At 42.2% G+C, this 23,539-nt stretch overlaps 1 protein-coding gene across 5 annotated transcripts in view; it reads right to left on the bottom strand.

The window, feature by feature from the left end:
• SORCS1 (sortilin related VPS10 domain containing receptor 1) overlaps positions 1-23,539 on the bottom strand; it is a 548,833-nt gene that overhangs the window by 199,498 nt on the left and 325,796 nt on the right. For all 5 annotated transcript variants that reach the window (XM_058697716.1, XM_058697713.1, XM_058697717.1 and 2 more), the window contains exon 5: positions 14,778-14,851. In XM_058697716.1, the coding sequence (XP_058553699.1) occupies positions 14,778-14,851 (74 nt within the window). The remainder of the gene's footprint in view (positions 1-14,777; positions 14,852-23,539) is intronic.

Consider the following 23,539-nt stretch of genomic DNA (forward strand, 5'->3'; position numbering starts at 1 on the left):
TGTCAAACAAGCCAGTTCATAGATCTTCTCTACCATTCTGTTTAGGATTTACCATCCCACATCTTATTAGTTACCTATTAAGACAACATTATCTAACCTTCAATTTGAAAAGTAGGTATCTGTGGCTGCCTCATCCCCATATTCATTCTTTAATTTTCACATATTTGATAAATACTTATTGAGCATCTACTTTATCAATTCCAAAATGCTCACTTTTTAAAAAAAAATTTAACATCTCTTAAATTCATTGGTATCTTATAATCATTGAAATGATAATGTTTAGGGGCACCTGGGTGGCTCAGTCAGTTAAGTGTCTGACTTCCACTCAGGTCGTGATCTCGTGGTTCGTGGGTTTGAGCCCTACATCAGACTCTGCTGACAGCTCAGAGCCTGGAGCCTACTTCAGATTCTGTGTCTCCCACTCTCTCTGCTCTGAGAAATAATAAACCCCCCTCTGAGAAATAAATAAACATTAGAAAAATAAATGATAATGTTTAACTGGCATGTTTTTTTTGACAATACATAAAATAAAGGTATCATCATTCAATGGGATTTTAGAGTTGACGAGATATGGTATGCTCCAGGCAGTGTTCTAGGCATTTCACTCCATTAGCTCTTTGGTCAATTTCTTCTCATCTTTGGCCTATCAATAGACAAGTCCCTTTCCTTAAAAACCATTCCCCAGGAACACCCTCCATCATAACTTAATATGAATATATATTTGTGTGTGTGTTTTATTTTTTTCCTTCTCCTCTTCCCATTTCTCAATGTTTTAACATGAGATAATAGTGGCTGACCCTACTTCTTGGTATTTTGGTTACAGAATACAAAAAGGAGAAGCAGGACTCAGTTAAAAGAGGAATATTACCCGAAAACAATGTGGAATATGCAATTTTTTTCTCATCTTTTTGGGGAGGCATTTATCATGTTTTATGTTATATGGGGGACAATCACATCACTGGCAGGTGAAGCATAATTATGTTTTTGTTTTTACTTGGAGATTATATATGGTTTTACAAATGTGCCAGGTACCAAGTTCTCAAGGGGTAGACTGTGGTGATTTTGTATTGGATCGACTTGCCCAATCTACAACCATATTTTCCACAGTCTCTATAATTTCAGACTAGAACTGACCAAAAGGAAGTACATATGAGATACAGAAGACAGCAGGGAAGCAGTAGCCATTTCACTCTGAAGGTCGTTTTGGTTCAAGGTGCCAACAGACAGCAAAAAATTGCTGGCAAGTTATGGTCTGGTCTGTCCTTGCCCTTCCCTTCCCAAGTTCTATGTCCAGCTATTCTTCCAGATTGCCAACCTCACGCCCTCAGGCCCCAAGCCAGATGCTGGTTTTCAACTCCCAGAGGGGGTCATGCTACAGTCCCAACTCAGCAGCTGCAGACTCCTCCAGGACAGCAACTGTGTTTCCTCTAAGTTCACGGCCAGGAGTTAGATCTAAAAATTACTCACTCAATTGATATAAATTAAATGAACCGAGTAACAAGGGTTTCTAAGTAATTGAAAAGCTATAAAATTAAACACTAAACTGATTTTCTATCCATTGTTCCTGATTCTGGGGCAACAGGAAAGTAAAATACATGTCTGCATTAAAAATTCCCACTGAATTCACAAATCAATCAATGCGATACCCCACATTAATAAAATAAAGGATAGGAACCTTATGATTCTGTCAACGGAGGGAGAAAAAGCATTTGACAAAATACAGCACGCATTCTTGATAAACATCCTCAACAAAGCAGGTATAGATGGAACATACTTCAACATCATAAAGGCCATATATGAAAGACCCACAGCTAATATCATCCTCAATGAGGAAAAACTGAGAGCCTTTCCCCTATGATCAGGAACAAGAAAAAGATGTCCACTCTCACCATTATTAACATGGTCCTGGAAGTCTTAGCCTCAGCAGTTAGACAGCAAATAAATAAAAGGCATCCAAATTGGCAAGGAAGAAGTCAAACTTTCACTAGTTGCAGATGACATGATACTCTACACAGAAAACCCAAAAGACTTCACCAAAATTGTCAGAAAAATACATGAATTCACTAAAGTCACAGGACATTAAATTAACGTGCAGAAATCTGTTGGATTTCTATACACCAATAGCGAAGCAGCAGAAAAAGAAATCAAGGAATCGATCCCATTTGCAATTGCACCCAAAACAATAAGATGCCTAGGAATAAACCTAACTAAAGAGGTAAAAGACCTGTACTTGAAAACTATAGAACACTTATGAAAGAAATTGAAGAGGACACAAAGAAATGAAAAAGTATTCCATGCTCACGGATTACAAGAACAAACATTGTTAAAATGTCTATACTACCCAAAACAATCTACACGTTTAATGCAATCCTTGCTAAACTACCACCAGCATTTTTTGCAGAGCTAGAACAAAAAAAATCCTAAAATTTGTATGGAATCACAAAAGACCCCAAATAGCCAAAGCAATCCTGAAAAATAAAAACTAAAATGGAGCGATCACAATTCTGGATTTCAAGCTATATTATAAAGCTGTAGTCATCAAGACAGTATAGTGCTGGCACAAAAACAGACACATAGATCAATGGGACAGAAGAGAAAACCTAGAAATGGACCCACAACTCTATAATCAAGTCACCTTTGACAAAGCAGAAAAGAATATCCAATGGAAAAAAGACAGTTTCTTCAACAAATGGTAATGGGAAAAACTGGATGGCAACAAGTGGAAGAACAACACCATACACAAAAATAAATTCAAAATGGATGAAAGACCTAAATGTGAGACAGGAAACATCAAAATCCTAGAGGAGAACACAGGCAACAACCTCTTTGACATCAACCTGAGCAACTTATTACTAGATACATCACTGAAGACAAGAGAAACAAAAACAAACATGAAAGATTGGGACTTCATCAAAATAAAAAGCTTCTGCATAGCTAAGGAAACAATCAACAAACCTAAAAGGCAGCCTATAGAATGGGAGAAGATATTTGCAAATGACATATTGGATTAAAGGTTAGAATACAAAATCTATAAAGAACTTACAAACTCAACTCTCGAAAAAAGAAATAATCCAGTGATGAAATGGACAGAGGACATGAATAGACACTTTTCCAAAGAAGACATCCAGATGGCTAACAGACACATGAAGGTATGCTCAACACAACTCATCATCAAGGAAATCCAAACCAAAACCATGATGAGATACCACCTCACACAAGTAAGAAGGCTAAAATTAACAACACAAGAAACAATAGGTGTTGGCAAGGACGTGGAGAAAGGGGAACCCTCTTGCAGTGTAGATGGGAATGCAAACTGGTGCAGCCACTCTGGAGAACAGTATGGAGTTTCCTAAAAAAACTAAAAATAGAACTACCCTATGATCCAGCAATTGCAATCTTAGGTATTTACCCAAAGGATAAAAAAAAAAAATAGATTCAAAGGGGTACATGCATGCCAATGTTTATACAAGCATTATCAACAATAGCCAAAGTATGGAGACAACCTAAATGTCCATCAACTGATGAATGGATAAAGAAGATGTGACGTGTATGTGTATACAACACACACACACACACACACACACACACACACACACTGGAATATTACTCAGTCATCCAAAGAATGAAATCTTGCCATTTGCAATGACATGGATGAAGCTAGAATGTATTATGCTAAGCTAAAGAAGTCTATCAGAGAAAGACACATATCATAGGATTCACTCATATGTGGAATTTAAGAAACAAAAACCAATGAAAATATGGGAAAGGTGGGGGGATAAGAGACTGGGAAACAAGCCATAAGAGACTCTTAAGATAGAGAACAAACTGAGGATTGATGGAGGGAGGTAGGGGTGGGCGGGCTAGATGGGTGATGGGTATTAAGGAAGGCACTTGTGATGAGCACTGGGTGATGTATGTAAGTGATGAATCACTCAATTCTCCTGAAACCAATATTGCACTATACGTTAGCTAACATTTAAATTAAAGGAAATCCCATTGAAAATATAAATTGTGAAATTGGATGTCAAAATGAGATTGTCACATTCCAGAAACTAATGCCCAACTCTTCCTTATTCCGCTTTTAGATGATAGTTCATATTTACTCATCATGTATTATATGTATCTAGAGTTTAACCTGAATTCTCATTTTTATCCTGATAAGTATATACAACCCTACAATGATGACTGATACATAGATGAAGACTATAAGGCTTAATTAAACAGCTCATTGTCACACCCCCTTTGAGAACAGGATTCTAGCAAAGTCATTCTGACTCCAGAGCTCTCAACTGCAAACCGTAAACACCATCTTTTTTTTTTAATGTTTATTCATTTTTTGAGAGACAGAGAGAGACAAAGCATGAGTGGGGGAGGGGCAGAGAGAGAGGGAGACACAGAATCTAAAGCAGGCTCCAGGCTCTGAGCTGTCAGCACAGAGCCCGACACGGGGGCTCGAACCCACGAGCTGTGAGATCATGACCCGAGCCAAAGTCAGACGCTTAACCGACTGAGCCACCCAGGCGCCCCTAAACACAACCTCTTATTGACTGAAGACAACACACAAAAGTGACATATGAATGAATGAGCAAGAGAAACCACATACACAGACACAGCATAAACCCAGAGGCTCTTGAACTTGAAGACTAAGTGAAGTCTGATCACTAGAGCATAAGTCAGTTTCTTTTAATATTGTTCTAAATTAGGAAGCCATAATAATGAGGATGTTCCCCTCGCTCTTGCACTCTGCTATCATAATAGTTCTTAGTGGGAATCTGGAGAAGTGATGGAGTCTCAGCTGCTCAGAGATGGAGGAGCTGCAGCCCATGGAGACAGGAAATCATCAAGATAAGGAGGACGGGGATCAATGATGGCCATTAGTGAATGAAGACCATGAGAAAAGTGATGGGCTCACATGCAGCAGCAGGGGGAATTTAACTTAATGTGGAGGGAAACTTGCTAATCATACGGGGAGATTACAAAGTGGAGGAAAGTGTAAGAGGATTAGAAAATGGCACTCATGTGGAGATGATTAACAGAAGGAAGAAAAAAAAAAAAGATAAAGCATCAGGCCTCTCAAGAAAAATGAAAATCCTCTTATCTAGCACTCACAGCACAGGTACCAGAAATGCCCCAGTGTAGCTCTGGGGATGGGATCTCAGGAATGACTTCCTGCCTCTTCTCCCTGCTCCTGACTCAAACCACAGGCATGATTCAGCTCAGACAGGTAGTTTGGTAGGGGGCTCAGGACCAGAAAAGATTGTCTGGGAGGAAGGGGGAAAGTGTAAGAGAAGAGACAATGAAGTCAATACTCCAAAGAAAGGGCAGTCTGGGGTTCTTCTCCTGAGCCCATACTCAGAAGTGTATCAAGGATCTGTCAGTTTGGGCAGTCTGGGGCAGAACTCCCCATGAGGGCAGTCCAGGGTGCGGTCACCTCATCTGTGCTTACACAGATCTCATTATCCCCTAGGACAGCCTATTAGGCTAATAAGCAGCCTACCACATAGAAAAGTGTTCCTTTTACTGACCTAGAATTCTTCTCCCCTCAATATGTACGCAGACAGCTTAGAAGTCTAACTTTTTCATTTTTTTAAGTTTATTTATTTATTTTGGGAGAGAAAGAGAGGGCACAAGCGGGGGAGAGGCAGAGAGAGAATCTCAAGCAGGTTCTGTACTGACAGTGCAGAGCCCAACGTAGGGTTTGAGTTCATGAACTGTGAGATCATGACCTGAGCCAAAACCAAGAATCGGATGCTTAACTGACTGAGCCACCCAGGCGTCTTTTATGGCTCCTTGACTTAACAAATGGAGTCCATACAAGATGCATTTCAATCTGGATGTATCTGCGGGTTCATGTAGTGCATATACATATATGTGTGCATTTGATGAAGTCAGTACCTTGTGTGTGTGTGTGTGTGTGTGTGTGTGTGTGTGTGTGCGCGCGCGTGTATGCACACCAAGTTCTGCTGTTCCATTTATTGCCCTACATAAAATAGGTGGAAACATGTTAAAGACAGTCTTGGTCCTTAAGAAATTATCCATTAGCAGGAGAGGGAAATGAGGAAATAAAAAGACAGATATGCAAAACCTACTAAGTGCTAAGTTACTTAATAATAATTATCTATGTCCTTTTTAATTCCCAAAATAAGCCTTGGGAGAAGGAAACTGAAGCTCAGGCAGGTGAAGCAGTTTCTCAGGATTGCTCAATCAGTAAAAAGCAAGGCAGGCATCTGAAGCTTGATGTGCTGACTCCAAGCCTGTGTTCCTTCCAACAATCACATAGACAGATTTGCAGTACAACACATTTTATGATGCACTGCATTTTATTTGCGACATATTTAAATTCACATTAACCACATTTAAATTCAAAGAAAGAGATTCTTCTTGCCTAGAAAAACTAGAAGCACGTATCGAAGAAGGTTCAGAGAGTAAAGGCAGGCATCAGTGTAAGGCCATAAAGATCCAACATTGTGATCCTAATAATGACAAAAATCCTCATCCGTTATTTTTGTATTCAAAGATCAAAACTGTCCTAACACATAGTAAGTGCTAAAAAGTAGTCACTGCTAAAAATAATAATAATGATAATAAGGACAGTTTATCCCCCAGGTAGGCATATTTATAAAGCCAGAGAGATAAGAGGGATAAACTGGTCCATAGACTAATCAGTGCTTAGAGTTATTTATCTGGCCTTCTGGAATTTAGCACACAGAATTGGGAGGATGGGGAGGGGAGGTCAGAAAAATGTGCATTCAAACTCAGGTTGGCAAGAATCTAGTTATGTTCTTACTCTTTTTAATTTTATGTTGTAAGCAATGAGGAACAAGGCAAATGCTTGATCAGGGAAATGCCTACAAGATTCCTTAGGCATTAGTATGCTATCAGGAGAGGGGGGCTTTTTCACCATTCCTAATGAGCCAGAGTAATGGGAATAGAAAAGAAAGTGGGCAGGTGTAACTTCATGGAGGTAGAAGTGATGCGGATTGGAAAATCAACATATAAAAGGAACTGAGTAAGAGAACAGAGGGGAATATGGCTCAAAAATGCTAAGGCTGGGTTACAGGATACACAGAAATACAGACGCCTAAAAATCAAAATCCGATTCTGAACCGTGAGATGTTCCACCTCCACCTCGGCATAAAATCGAAAGCTAATGATGGTGTTTATTTAGAAGTTCCTGGCAAACGAAGACCCACTTCAGAGCTTTGGGTGAAGGATGAGGCAGAGCATCTTCAAAAAGTAGCCATACTCCCTTACTAATAAAGTACACCCAATTTTCTAGCTATTTTGATAACACAGAGTTTTACTTTTTACTTTACTAGTTTTTTTTATTCTATTTATTTTATTTTTGTAATATGATTAGGCCCCAATCCATTTCCACTTTGCAAGACATGGGGAAAGAAGAGTGCAGAGGAATCCATTAAACCCATCTGGGGAAAGAGAAAAGAGTCACAGCCAATTCATGCCACATCCTCTATGTCCCTTTGTTGCGAATGGCTTAGAAATCTCGGAGATGCCATGCTGAGTGGCCAGCATATCTGAAGGAGGAAGAAGAAAGGTCATGGTGGCCTGGTGGTATAAAAAACAAACTACCAAACAACAACAAGGGTAAAAAAAAAAAAAAAAATTCCTCACATTGGCCCAGCAGCAATATTCAATTAAGACTTGGGGATGAGTGTTAGTGATATGAGTCAGAATCACAGAGAGATTATTTTAAGCACTGAAGTGTTTTCTGACATAGCCATATAACACCAGCCCAAGTTTATGCATCTGTGTCTCATGCCCGAGGTTGGATGAGGGAACTCTGGATGGGAAAAACAGGCCAGGTATATAGACAAATGTGACTCTAACCACTGGACATCAGGCCCAAAGGGTATTAGCTCAAAAGGAAATGCCTGCTAACCTTACAGCTGTGAGTGAGAAGAAAGCTTTGTGGAGCAGGGTCCTCAGAAAAGCTTCAAGGAAAGCTGGTGTTCCAGCCAGGGAACAGAGCGTGCTTACACAACACAGCCTTTTTAGCCAGTCGGATCTGGGTTTAAATTGTGTCACCATAACTTATTAACACATAACACGAGTCAGGATTATTTAATCTCTCTGGGATTTTGTTTTCTTATTTATCGTCTCATTTATTTCTCATCCAAAATTGGGAATTAAAACACTTACCAGCAATGCAAACCTCTTGCTAATAGTATCCCATTAACCTCACTTTCTTTGGTAAAAGTTACTGAGTCTTTCAGGGGTATCATCATTCCTTACTTTCTGTCCATGTGGTTTACTGGAATTGATTCTACCCCCGGAGTCTAGATGTAAGCATGCTACCTCATCAAGGACTATGAAATTTAATCCCGGGACTTCTGTGGGACTGCCAAGCAAGGAGGTATTTTCTTTTCCACTGGAGTAAATCCGGGAAAATGTTAGCTGCCAGAGATTGCCAGGAAGAAAGCCTGCCTGAGAGTGAAACTAACATCCAGGAGGGTGGAGCTGAAATATCAAGATCTGATCAACTTAAGGAGCCTCTGAATCAGTGGAGTCTAAATACAGTTGGACCTTTAGACTTTCTAGATCCATGACCCCATATCTCTTAAAAACAAACAAACAAAAAAACCCAAAAACAAACAAAAAAAATCAAAAACTTTTCTTCCCTTAAAACAGGTTGCATTTTTCTATCATGTATCTTGAAAAAGTTTTGATGACTAAATTATTTCTGATCATTGATTTGAGGACTGACTGAAACAATGTGTGCAAGGCACTAAGCATAGGGCTTGGCACATAGTAAGTGCTCAATAAATGGGACTTGTTGCCAAAGACATGGAATGGGGAGTCATTCTTATTGACTGGCACATGGGAATGAATGACAATGCGTATACATGCTCAAAAGCACTGAGTATAGACTTGTGAGTATTCCTGTGTCTCTGTGCAGTACAATACAGCTGTCATGTGTCCCCTGAGGGACATAACTGAAACAAGGCTGGCATTCCAGAATACAAAGGCTCATTGTTGAGTCAACTTTTAATTTTCTGAGCGTGAATTAGTCACAGAAAATATGTAATCACCATTCAGCTGTCCCTGCTTCCAGCCAGCCCCCTATATGTCAGAACAACATAATCAATAAGATAAGTCTGAACCTATTTTTAATTAAGTGAAACAGCCCTAAGATTGCCTTGTCTTTTGCATAGATAATAGATTGCTGAGTAGCTTATAATGAAAACTGCCTTCCAATGCTTTGTTCAAAAGTTGAATCAGATCCCAACAAGGCCACATTCAGCAACTACTATTAGTGAATTTTTGGCAGGAACTTCACTCTATTCAAGGCATTTGGGTACCAGTGATCTTCCAACTCTGTGTCCTTGTTCAATGTCAAAGCAAAACCTTGGCTCTTGCCTAATAAACTATTAAACTGCTATTATCGAAGGAAGCAGGTCAGAGATAAGTGTTAAATACAGGACCGATTTTTACTACTGTAAGCAAGGGCCATAAGCCTAGACGGACCAAGTTTCAAAACTTGGCTGTATTATGTATTATATATATTATGTTGGATAAAATACATCGTCTTTCTAGTTCATCAAAATGAGGACAAGAATCCCTACCTCACAGTCTTGTTATAAGGATCTTTATCAGGCGTCCAGATCATTTTGGTGACTGTATACAAATCCCTGTTATGGAACTTTATCTTGCTGACACTCAGTTCTCCCATCTCTATTTTGTCTCTCATAAAAATCTCTTCTTGCCTTTTATAACAGAATCCTGTTTTCCTCCTTTTTAGAAATCCTATCTCCCCTAACCTTGAACCATGCAGTTTGCCTGGGACTCAACCCCATCTCCTGTTTCAGTTCCCTGACCTACATGAGTAATGTACTGCCTTGTATAGCCTTAATCACACAGATCTGATCCCTAGAAATGTGAGGAAAGAGGTAGGCTCATTTGATAGGGCTTCTGAACTGTTAGAATGTAGAGTAGAGCTGATAATGTCTGTCACTACCACAAGTGGGAGAACCAACCTGAGAATGAAGCCAGCATGGTGGGGGCTGGGGGGAGAATAAAACTAATAGATGTCGAAGGTCAGCCTCTATTAAGAATATCATTACGAGGGGCGCCTGGGTGGCGCAGTCGGTTAAGCGTCCGACTTCAGCCAGGTCACGATCTCGCGGTCTGTGAGTTTGAGCCCCGAGTCAGGCTCTGGGCTGATGGCTCGGAGCCTGGAGCCTGTTTCCGATTCTGTCTCCCTCTCTCTCTGCCCCTCCCCCGTTCATGCTCTGTCTCTCTCTGTCCCAAAAATAAATAAAAAACGTTGAAAAAAAAATTAAAAAAAAAAAAAAAGAATATTACGATTAGTCAGTGGGCACTTAGTACAATTCTTAGGTGCCAGGTATGTAACCAGCTCATAAGAAACATCTCATCTAATGAAGCAGGTAGTAATTATTTCCACTTCAGAGAGGAAAAGCCTGAGACAACCAGGAGTAACTTCCCCGGGATCCCTTACAGACTAAACGGTAAAGCTGGAACTCCTACCTCAGTATCTCTGGGCCCCCTTAATCTCCAGGTTGTCCTGCCTCCCAGGGTAATTGATTCCTGACGTAGCGAAGAACAAGACTGCTATCACAGTTAGGAAAATAAAAAGGACACCTACTCTTTTAAGGGCAATATTGTACTAAGATGTGTTTTATAAACTGCTATGTATACGTGTAAATCTGTAAATCTGTTTTAAAAACAATATGAACTCCGTGGAAGACAGTTCATATTCATGTTAGTTATGGTCGTACTAACAGGACCGCCGCAATGACATAAGAATAAGGTCTTATGTTCCATAATTATTTTCTAATTGCCATCGACTACTTTCGGAGAGAGCACTGCTATTGCCAACCAGAAGAGATGTTTCTCAAGTGTACTTGGTGATGAGGAAAAGATATGAATTCATCTTCATTTCTCTCTATGGGAAATGCTGTGTTATTACCCAGAGTCCCTTACGCTAGATAATTCATCACTAGAAAAGTTGCCCTCAGGCCTTTCCACACCCCTGCAGTCAGGCTCCAAGCAAAAATGATTAAAGGGGGCCTCTTGTAATTAAGCTTGCTGAGCAATCCTAGATAGCCCCATGGTTCCTATGTCATTTGAAGCAATTGGTTTCCAGGAGTGAGTCTAATAAATATTGCTTTGACTGACACCTTTGCTGCCAGCCTCAGGAAGTTGCTCAGTCAGAAATATAGACCACGTGGCCAGAGATCAAGAGATTTTCATCAACAGTCATGTGCACTGTGCAATTTACAAGGTCTCATGCCTTCTCTGGAAAAACCAAAGAGCTTAAAGGACCCATGGGGGCCATCTGCCAAGCCCAGTTGGAGAGATACTCATGCCGGCACCATGGCCAAAAGAGCTTCGGGTTTTCTCTCCTCATCTGCCTGAATGGGCTGAATTTCCAGGGCTCATAGCCTCAGCCCAGAAAAAAAAAGGCCAAGAGGCAGAGGCAACGGAATCCATCGATTTAGGAGAGCATGGGCTTTGGAGCCAGATTGTCTACCTTTGAATCCCAGCTCTGCTACTTTCTGGCTGTGTGACCTTGGCTAAATTAGTTAATCTCTTCATGCCACAGGTTCCCTATCTGTTAATGATGATAATGCAAGTCTTACTTCATTACTTCATTAAACTGTTATAAGAATTAAATAGCTTAAGTCTGAATCATACTTATCACTGTGTGGGGCTTGAATGGACAAGATGTGTCTCTCTGTTCCCAAAGGTAGAAAGAGGGGTATTATTTATTTTACTTAACAGATTAATCAGGATTCATCCACAATAATTTTTATAAAGATAATACTATTACGACATATGGTTAAAAGGGCTTTGCTAATCAGGCTTTCAGATGAAAGACTTCTATTCAGAGAATAGATAAAAATGGACTGTAATTAGCACCCGCCAAAGAAATGATTGGTCCGTTCACCTCAAAATGCTATTTGTGAATAAGACCTTCCATGAGCTAGAAAATAGTGTGTACCATGTACCACATGCATGGGAAATACTCCCATCTTAGTTCTTTGTTCTTGTCCATCTTTTCAGTCATTGTTTTTGTTTCTATTGGTAAGAACATATGTCTATCTAGTCCTTTGTGAATTGCAACTTCCTACTTTCTTTTGCTGGGTCCACAGGCAGCTATTTGAAGTCACTTGGAAGCAGGATTGAGGAAAGATCTGTCCCTTACACTTCTTCACTGGCAAGCTATGCACATGGAACATCAAGTCAAAGAGAGAATGAAAAAAAAATAGAAAAAAAAATGCACCCTCTTTCCAAAAAGTGATTTCATAATTTTCCATAATTTATAAGGCAAAACAGATGGAGCTGCAAGGTTGACACCTTGCATACTTGTGAGTAAGGGACAGCATAAGACAGCAAGAAATGCCCACCAGAGGAGGGAGACTAAGTGACAGCTAGAGGGGAATTCCCGGAGAAGAGAGGGGCCGATGTGGACCCTGAAAGCAAGGCTCAAGCCACCTGTGAGCAAGAGAAGCAGGGGGAAGGAGGTGAAGGGATCCTGTGCAATAAAAACTTTCTTCAGTTATCAATGTCTCTCTTTTTTGAAAAAAAAAAAATAATGTTTATGTTTGAGAGACAGAGCGACACAGTGTGAGCAGGGGAGGGGCAGAGAGAGAGGGAGACACAGAATCTGAAGCAGGCCCCAGGCTCTGAGCTGCCAGCACGGAGCCCGACCGACATGGGGCTTGAACCCACAAACCGTGAGGTCATGGCCTGAGCCAAAGTTGGATGCTTAACCGATTGAGCCACCCAGGTGCCCCTTTAGTTATGTCTCTTCAGGAGGTGGACAAAGAAGGTATTGTTCCATACATAGTTCTCTAGGTGTTCTCTTTGAGCCAGTTTGTTTGCAAATGACTTATCCTTCACTTTTTCAGGCAGTTTCACAAGTATGTTAAAAGAGACTCCTCTAATGCATTTCCTTGGGCTTTCAACTCCCACAAGGGTATTTAGGGCAGGGTTTGAAAATGAGAAAGATGAAAACACATTGCTCTTAGAAGTGAGAGAACTGGGTTGGGTGTGGGGAGCCATCAGGTGCCTGTAAGCCCAAAGGCTGATGAGAGGCAGTGTGATTTTGGGAGGAGTAAATGGGAGACGCACAACAAGCAAGGAGCTTGTTGGCTCTTTGAAGGTCCTGGTTCCAATGATTCTGAATGATGTGGACATGAAATATTGAAACTCTTGTTTGAGCCAGTTCTTATAGTACTGTTGGTACCAGCAAAAGTCTAACATCAATCTAAATGTCCTTTCTAGGGGCAGATTAGGTTGTAAATTCAAAAGTGGCTGATAAGTAAAGTCAACATTACACTAGAACACTTCTTACTCTTCTTGCTTGGAAGAGTTTTGTTTCCCTTGGAAACAAAAAATGAAAGGAACTTCTTTATTCCTTTTCTTTAAAATTTTTTTCTAATTTTGTTTTTTATTTTTCAGTTTTTTAATTTTTTTTTAACATTCATTTATTTTTGACAGACACAGAGAGACAAAGTATGAGCAGGGGAGGGGCAGAGAGAGAGAGAGGGAGACACAGGATCTGAGGCAGGCTCCAGGCTCTGAGCTGTCAGCACAGAGCCCCACATGGGACTCAAACTCATGAATTGGGAGATCATGACCTAGGCCGAAGTCAGACACTTAACCAACTGAGCCATCCAGGTGCCCCCCAATTTTTTTTCTAATTTTAGAGAGAGAGAAAGAAAGAACAAAGGCACAAGTGGGGGAGAAGGGGAAAGAGGAAGAAAGAGAGAGAGAATGAATGAATGAATCCCAAGAAGGCTCCACACTCAGCATGGAGCCTGTTGTGAGGCTTGATCCAAGGACCCTGGGATTTTGGACTGAGCCAAAGTCAAGAGTTGGATGCTCAACCGACCAAGCCACCCAGGCACCCCTCCCTTCTTTTCAACTGGGGTCACCCATTCCCATGGAGGGAAGGCACCTCTAGTATAATCAGGGGGATGGGCATAGGTGGTAAAGAAAAGAAAGAATATTACTTTCCTTGCTTCATTCTTTCTTTTGCTATTCCTCTCTTCCCCTCCCCTGTGTGCAGACAAAGCGAGAAGGCAGCCCTCTGCAATATCCTGCACTACCCTCTGAAACATCTTGCAATATCCTCTGAAATATCCTGATCTTCACCAGGAACGGAATCTGCCAGCACCTTGATCTTGGACTTGCTGGCCTCAAGAGCCATGAGAAAGAAATGTGTTGTTTAAGCTACCGAGTCCACGGCATTGTGTTATAGCAGCCCAAGCTAAGAATATACATATGTTTGGTAACTCATAGAAAATTCACGGAAGGAGAAATGAGAACCGAAGAAAGCTGGTTGTGTCCACATGATGAGATCTAGGAGACATGAAACCAAGGATAGGAGGAAAAGCTACTTTTGGATGAATAAGATCTATTTATCTACACTGAAAACCTTTGACTTTGTAATATATGGGCATATAATGCTTTTAGTGATAAAAACCAGTATTAAAATGTTAAAAGTGTCTATTTCACAAGTCCCATCAAAACAGAATAAAACAACAGTTACAAAGCCCATGCTGTTCACTAATCTCAGTGATCTATTTGGGGCTTACTGAGCAGTTTGTGACAAGGCTGTAACTTTCCCTTAAGGTGCTGACTATTCCAACATCACATCCTGCTCTGTAGGGGGATGTAGGCATGTCTAAAAAGGACAGACCTCATGTGAGAGCTTTCAGTGAGAAAAAGACTCCAAAGCTCATTTACTAGCTGATCTCTTAATGTGTTACAAAAACAACGAGACTTACCAGTAGAACCTGTTTGGTACGACACCCTCCTGGATAAGCTGCCATCTTCTCCCAAATTCAGCAGAGCTGTATAACTGTTGAGAAGAGAAATTGTTCAGCACTATGACCCGTGGCACATCGGATATACAAATATTAGTTCACGGGATCAATAACAGTAAGAATAACAACGACAACAACACTAGTGCCTACCATTTGTTGAGTGCCTGCCAGGTAAATGATCCACGTGTCATCTCTACTCCTCATGTACACTCTGCAAGTCAGATATTAATATCCCCCCTTTACAACTGAGGAAGCTGAAGTGCAGGAAGATTAAGTGATTTGTTGGAAATCGCATACCCTCTAAACATTAGAATGAGCTGGGATTCATACTTGGTTTCACCCGGTGACAGAGCCAGTGGTACCCTGTGACCTAATGATATCACGTGCAGATCATTGTGTGGAATACGAAGAAGTGCAAAATCGAGACCTGGCTCTCGAAGAGCCGATAGTATGACCTGAACCTGACTGAAGTCATGAGGAATGCATGAGGCCACCAGGGACAGAGGAATGCCAAGGAGGGAGACTCAGAAATCAGGGATGCTTCACAGATGTGTGCGGATTCAGCCGAGGTCCGAATGAATGGCAGCATTCACACTGACAAAAACAGAACACTCATTGCAAAAGGAGTGATGTGGGTCAAAGTGGTGAGATGTGCAGGGACAGTATACAAATAAGCCTGGCTTATCTACATAAATATAGATGTGAATGTTGAGGGCAACTTGGGAAAAGGCTTTGAATGGTAAGTCAGGGAGCCCGGAACCGAACCTGCAACCCAGGGGAGCCAGTGTTGTTGTTGGTCTTTTCCACAACAGCCAGAGAAGCTTCAGGCTATTCCAGCAGCCCACATGGACTACACCTTCACTTTGATCCAAGGGCTCCCCATGCATTATTTCATTTCATCCACACATCATCCCCGTGATATATGAAGTTAATTTACAGATGGCTCTACAGCTGGTAAGAGTTCAAGTTCACATGCTACATGGCTTCAGTACTCTCCCGAGGCCACTACAAGAAACACTGCTCATGAGACAGGGTCTAATGCTCCACATATTCCATTCCTTCCAAATGTCATTCTTCTCTTACATTTTGCTCTTTATCCTGGCTCACTCCACACCTCTGCTCCTCTCCAATAATCTTTACAGCTCTAGAGAAGTGTCCTCATGGCAGCCCGGAGATTCCTGTTGCTCTAGGCATTCTGGGTCCCATGGACATTTGGCTACCGATGTGATAAATATCACTGGAAACATCTCCTTTCTACTGTGTGCCTGGTCTGTAACCCACTCACATCCCAATCTTCCACCACTGCATTCGCCCAATCCCACAGTGAATGGATAATGAGTCATACTCTACTGAATATCATGATTGCCCAGCCTTGTCCTGTCTCCAGCTTCAGCACTCAGTGAAGGGTCAAATGACTCACCTAGTGATTCACCAAGGCTGCACATGCACTGGGCAAGTCCAAGGAACAGGTCAGCTCAAGTGAGTATTTACTGACCCTTGGAAGAGCTTCCTATGACAGTATGTCCAGTGGTTCAAAACAGACTCTAAAGCCAAAAAGAAAAGGCTGAAATATGTGATTACTAAGCAAGTGGCTCAATTGAGTCCAACAACACAGTATTTGGGTATTTGGTCAAGGAGAATTTATGGCTGTTTCTTTCAAGTCTTACTATTTTTCTCTGCCCCATCATGCCTGGGGAAAGGTTGCCTGCATACATTTTATGCTTGATTCCTTTTAAGAGTGCCACGCAGAGCTGGGGACACAGTTCTCATCACAGAGATAACAACAGATGGGACAGTTCACTCCCTCTCCATTCAGAACCCAAGCAGCCAGGGCACACACGTCCTGCTACTTGTTTGCCAGCGTGTTGCGAACACTTGGCATCTGAATGCACAGACTTGGGGAACAACAGCAAGCACCTGGAATGGGAGGGTCTGCTCCTCCTTCTCCCCTTGCTCTATCTTTTTTAAAGCCCAGAGCTACACTTCTTTCCATGAGTTTAAAGAGAACAGAGTCCACACCGTTGTCTGTGTCTCTGTCTCTATATAAATGTACGTTAATATCTATCTTTATATATAAGGATTTATGCAACTGTAACAGAAGAAGGATGGTTTGAAATAATAACAACTCTGGGTGTGAAGCTGGACTCCCAGATATCCTGAAAACCAAATATTAACTCTGAGGGTTCATATGGGGCCACCCCTGCCCCCACAGAAAATTCATCTCTGTGAGGAATCACTGGGTGCTGGCATCTCTGTGTGTGTGTGTGTGTGTGTGTGTGTGTGTGTGTGTGTGTGTGTTTTCTATGTCTTTTTTAATTGATCACTCTAGGCTTGGATTCAGAATCTGTGAACCAGTCAGGTATGTCCCATGATATTTGTTTTTATCGTCTTCACGGGCTGCTTTGTTATTTGTGAACATCCAGAGGCCCCTCGAGCAGTAGATATACCAGACAATCCAATAAACCAAGCCTCTTATTCAGCTTGGTGACATTACTTCCAGCCTTCTTTCTCGAAAGGTCCCCTTTGGTGTTGGCGGACTCCACCTTCTCACTCTCTCATTCACACCTAAACACATTTCCTCTGCTGTGTCTTCACTGATGCTACCCACTCTGGCTGCGGTGGCTTCAGGACTTGCCTACCTCAATGTCAGTCTTCTTTTTTAGGCCCAGATCAAAATATACCTTTTCTATGAACTTTCTCCTACACACTAAAATTCCCAGTGGCCTCATTTCCAAAGATCTATGGTTCCACAGATGGTATCAAACTACAGGCCACCTATTTCTATTTAACTTACTCAGTAGCCTTCCAAGAGAACCTTCTAGGAATGCAAGGCAGGAGTTCCTCCCTATCTTAAATCACTCTAAAATATCTGAGACCACTCACTGCCCCTTTGACAGGACTACAAAACTCACAGGTATCGGGAATCCTTTCCTTCCAGAAAGCGTCTAGCACATAGTGATGATAAGGTGGGGGGGGGGGGAGTATCGATTTTATACCATGCGAATTCCCTAGTGATGAAATCTACCCAGTAAAGTACCACCCAGGTTTCCCAGTGGGCGAACAAAGGTCACTTATCAGAGGGATATGTTTTATTTCCATAGATCCACAGTAGAGGTCTATATCTAAAAAATAAACAAATGAACAAGCCAAAACTATAAAAAATCAGTACATTTGAAACTGCCAAGGATTTGGAAGCAGGGTCTTGCCTATTTACCCTTAGCCAAAGCTGCTCTGTGTACTTCACCTACTACTTTAAACATTTTCCCCCTAGTGTCCAGGCTGGAGTCAGAGCAAGAAAAGTTTAACAACTCAGAGCCACTCAAAGTAACGTGTTAATGAAACCTGCAGAGTCTGACAGCAAAATTCTCCTCCATAAAGCAGAGAAAGGGCTCAAGGCCTTTTACTCAATGACACTGTCTCAGCCGCCAGTGGAAGGCTTTTTGTGTAGAACGAGTCAACGTCCTTTAATACAATTCATAGTGGTGGTAGTACCTAAATAAGATTTATTTCCCTGTCTGTCTGTCTCTGGCTCTAAGGTTTCTTTTGACTGTCAGAACACAATACTAAGAACTATCATTACTATCTGTCATATCAGAGAAAACAGAACAGCTTTCTCCAGGAATGCTGAGCGGAGAGAAAGAGAGAAAGAGAGAGAGAGAGAGATCAGAGGGAAGACACAATATTTGTTTTAGGAGGGCAACATTCATCTACTAACCTCTGTCGTAAACACCAAAACACCATTCTTGAAGGGTTTTTGGTTTTGTTTTTATTAGGCTAACACTGGTACAAACTATTGGGGGAAATTGGGGAAAATTTTTGAAGGAGTAGAAATTTTAGAAAGGGAACACGGAAAGGATTCTGGTTGACTAAGAATGCAAGGCAGAAAGCCCTTCCTGTCTCAAATCATCCTAAACTACCGGAGACCTCTTTCCTTCCTCAGTAAATAGAACTTAATGAGCACAAACCCAATGCTCATCTACACTCCAGATCTACTATCAGCCTCAGGGCCTGACCCTCCACTCTGTCATTATGCTGGTCTGGGCCTGTCAATACTTCTCCCTCCTGCCAGGCTCCTTTCCAGAATGGTCTGTCCCTCTCTTTTCCTCCCCCCACCTCCTCCCTCCCCCCTTCCCTCCTTCTTTCTTCTTCTTATTTTTTTTTTCTTTTTTAGACATCTCTCACACTGGTTTGTTTTGCCATCTGCCGTTGTCTGCTGTGAGAAGAGTCCAGATAAAAATACAGTTAATTGCAAAGAATACAATGGCACGGGTTAGTTTTGTTGTGAGCTTTTAACCAGTTCAGCCATCTCTGGGGCCGTCCTCAGGAGGCTGCAGAGATGCAACTGGATTAGGGCTGCAGGCTCAGGGGAGAACAAAGATGGATGCCACAGGAAGACCGAGAGCTTGCAGGTGAGAAGTAGTGAGAGTCATTGGCATTGCTCAGCGTTCCTGCTCTTCAGCAGACTAAGCCGGGGTGAGAGAAGGGGGGTGTGAGCACAGCTGGTGGCAACTTCCATTTTCCATCTTCTTACCATTTGCATGGTGGCTGAAGCCCTAGCAGGGAAGCATCTTTCTTTGAAGAGAAATCCCACTTCCGTGTGCCGATGCAAAAGCCTGCAATCATCACTGTCCCTGGAAAGTCTTCTCAATATTTCTAAATCAGATCAATGCAGCCACTCTTTCAAAGTGAGACAAGTGCACATTAGGGATTTTCTTCTGCACTTAGGATATTGGTGCGAGGACACAATTTGGCAAAAGGGAAGAACGATAACATCTTTTAGATCTGTGGTTGACAGGATTGAATGCTTCCTCCACAAAGCTCCTCACGGAGACTTTCCCAGTGAGGAGGCAGGCCCCTGGGTCTCCGCCACACAGACTCCTTGAGAGGCTTCCGTGTTGGCAGAATACTTCCTGCTGGGGGCTCTTTTCAAGGTTGCCTGCTTGCTCCTTTTTGCTTCTCTGCCCTTAACATTCTAGAGGCAGGAGGCCTGCAAATTGCACTTCTTGAGATGGCTGACAGAAAACCCTGCCAGTTTTATTTTATTTGCCTCATCCTAATAATGCCCTGGGGATGGTCTGGGTACAAAGCACTCATCTACCTCATGATTCTCCAGTTCTCAGTGCTGTTACTGAATTCTTCTTAGGAAAAAAGAGATGGCACCTTGAGGACTTCAAATGAATTCCTAACGCCAGGCCCGAGGCACTGCAAATATCAAGCTCTTTCGTCCACCAGCTTCAACAGGAAGAAAGAGAATCCATCCACAGAAATCCATGGTCGTCAGAAGTGTGCTGGATACTCTGGTTCTACAGCACGGAACAAGGCCTGACCTCACTTGAAGGGAATAGCACACCCCGCGGTACCTAAAGTAGTTTGACAAAGCTTCCCTAAGCTTTGGCACAAGTCTTCTTCCTGGCTGGTGGGTATAGGGATAGGTGGTGAGAGACGCATCATGGCTGTCTCAGACCAGCACTCCTGTCGCCAACACATGCAAATTCCTCACACCAAAGGCTAGAATATCACGGATAACATATAGTAATCATGTATAAGGTTCAGTTCAGAGTGCTATGGTGGCCTATGCAGGAGAGACTCTTCCAGATTGGGAATCTGGCAGAACTTTCAAGATGGGCCTAGGAGGACAGTTAAAATTCCTTAAAATAAATATGTGGTGAAAAAGTGTTCCAGAATGAACGGGTTAGTCTGAGCAAATAAACAGAGCTGCAAAGCTTAGGGTCGTGTTTTTGTTCTTTGTTTGTGAACTGCAAGAGACCCAGCTTGACTGGGCTATGTGCAGAAAGGTGAAGCCATGGGGGCCGAGAGGCTATAAACAGAGCCTGGGTGCGGGATGGATGCGGATGGACAGATGCAATCCTACTGAAACTTGCAGGAAGCTAATACAGACTGGATCCAAATGTCACCAAGGTCAAAAGACAAGAGCACCAAGGCTGTGGATTCAGCCTTTGCTGATGAACAGTGAGCAGGAATGATGGCATATCACTGGCTCCATCAATCTCTCCTGTGGCTGGATTTATCAAATCTGTCACTGGCCATTCCCCAGCTGTCACTGAAGTCTGTCACATGCCCCACAGTTGGGTTTGGCACTTTGAGGCAGCCTTGGGAGATTAGACATATGGAGCTGGGGCTGTCTGGGAAGGAAGGTTCAATATGTGACCGAGGGCCACTTTCATTTATAGATACTTCCTGTGCACCTGGGTCTGGAGGTGTGTGTGTGTGTGTGTGTGTGTGTGTGTGTATAATATGGAATCTTGGCCTTAAAGATGATCTAATATAGATGGAGAAATAAATATAAGATAAATAAAATAATTAGATGCTGAAACAGAAACTATGTGACAAATCCCATAATATCAAGGCAACTGATGATAAAAGGAGTAGCCCTCCATAGCCATACGATCATACCATTCTTTAAATGCACAGATGATAAAGCTCAGAAGTTGTGAAACATAAAAATAAGCAGGAGAAAATTGTCACTTGGAACGTAATTGGAGCTGTGTCTCTGTAAGACCGATGCATTAGGACCGTGAAGATGGAATGGGGGAGACAGGCCAGCTGGAAGGTGCTACACCAAGGCAGGGGACCGGTGAGTGCCTGATTAGACAGGGCCCCTGGGTATGAGACAGAGGGAAGGGGAGGCCATTAAAAAATATAAACAAACAAAACAACATTTAAAAAGAAAAACATCTGACCAGAAGTGGAACATTAGACTGGGTCACTTCTTTTGTTTTTTTTAAGTTAATTTATTTATTTTGAGAGAGAACAGAGAGAGAGCAAGAGGAGAGGGGCAGAGAGAGGGAAAGACAGAGTCCCAAGCAGGCTCTGTGCTGTCAGGACAAAGTCCGTGAAGCACAATGTGGACTCATAAACACTGAGATCATGACTGGAGCCAAGATCAGGAGTTAGACACTTAACCGATTGAGCCACCCAGGCGTCCCCATGGAGTGGGTCACTTCTGAAAGCCCCATCACTTGGCCTGGGCAGGGGGAAGTTTTACAAGCAGACTCCTCTCTATCACAAGGGGTGCAGGTGCCTAGGAACCAGTGAGGGCTGGTTTCCCTCCGGCTCACAGGTCCCACCACCCCTCGCTTCCTCTCCCGCGTGATCTTCAAACAACAGTCCTCCCTCTGCTGTGAAATCAGCTCCTGATATGGGCACCGCAGTATCTGTCAGAGGGATATGTGGTAGGTCGGACAGAGAAGAGACAATTACATAAAAACAGGGGGAGGGAAATGGCAATTAAAGAAAATTTAAAAACCATAATGGCTTTTCCAGGGAGGCAAACATTTTTTTGGGGGGGTTTTGGATTTTTTAATGCAATGAGGACAGAGTGTTAAGACATTCAAACAACGACTATACTCTGGTTCTAGCAATTGCTTGACAGGCCATCTTAGGAAATTTTCTTAACTCCTTAGACCCACAGAGTCCCCAAATGCTAAATGAGCATAATAACATCACTAATGCTTGCTGCAAGAATAAAGTTGAGCAGTTGGTGTGAAAAACCCTGCAGAAGGCTTGCTACAGGATGAATGAATGGTCACTGCTAGTTCTGTCTCGCTCCTCTTTCTGCTACGGATTATTGCCATCAAGCTTCAGTATCCACAGACCCTGAGGAAGGCAGGAATGATAGGGAGAGGCAGATGTGACTGTCTTTTTCTTCCAGACTTTCTGGAAGCAAGGAAGGGTCTTAGATAAGAATTCCAAGTTCCCAGCCTCTGAGGCTGAATATTTTTTTATTATGGACTTTCCTAGGGCAACAGAAGTTATTTGGCTTTGAATCACATGTCTTCTTGTTCTGGGATATTTTCTCGACATGCCTGTAGTTGCATTGGCCAGGCAGGCATTGGAGTTAAGTAAGTGGGGAGAATGAGAGTCTTGAAGGTCTGTATCAGTGCCTTTTCATTTGATTTTAGGAACCTGGCAATTTTAGGAGGGTGTGTAACTTCCGGTTTTTCTTCTTCTTGCCAGCTATGTGATCTTGGCCTCTGAGTCCCTGGGAACAATGACTGTGCCATTTGTAATATGTACTTACAATATCATGGTAAAATGTTGGCCAAGATCATTTTTTTAAAATATGAAAATCATAGTCATAAATTCACAAAATGTGTCTACTCACAAGGCCAAGCCTTCCTTCTCCCCAAAGCCCTGCCCTTCTTGGCAACATCACTGCTTGCAACCACTCTTGACATGGAAGAATCCAGAAAATCCTAGCATTATAAGATTTCTAAAGGGCCCCCCTGAGAGGCAGGGCTTTCTGGGCATCTTACAAATGAGCTCTTTAAGGAAAGAAATCCAGGTTCTCTTAAGCAGTCTAATGTCCTCCAAACTTTTCCAGACTGGGACTTGGTTTAAGGAGGTGACAAACTCCATTCAGACAAGTACTGGTGGACAGAACTGATCAAAAGAGCTGGCTAAAAAGCGGAACAAGGAAAAATGTTGACCCTATTTCAAAGCTTAAATAGCTACCAAATAGCATAATTGTGCCTGTCCAAACCTTAATCCTAGCAACTCCTTTCAATTATGTCCCAGTTTTCCTTCTTGCAGCCCCTTCCATTCAAATGGTTAGGAACAGGTAGCTCAAAGTGTTCCAGGGTCGCAAGTGAAAAATAACGATATCACCTAGTTAAACAAGGCATCTAAGGTGAACAGAGGCCTCTCTTGTTTACATATTATGGCATTTCAGCTAGAGAATTTGTTTTATAAACAAGCACTGG

The sequence above is a fragment of the Neofelis nebulosa genome, chromosome 13 (assembly GCF_028018385.1).
Source record: "Neofelis nebulosa isolate mNeoNeb1 chromosome 13, mNeoNeb1.pri, whole genome shotgun sequence".
Taxonomy (NCBI): Eukaryota; Metazoa; Chordata; class Mammalia; order Carnivora; family Felidae; genus Neofelis; species Neofelis nebulosa.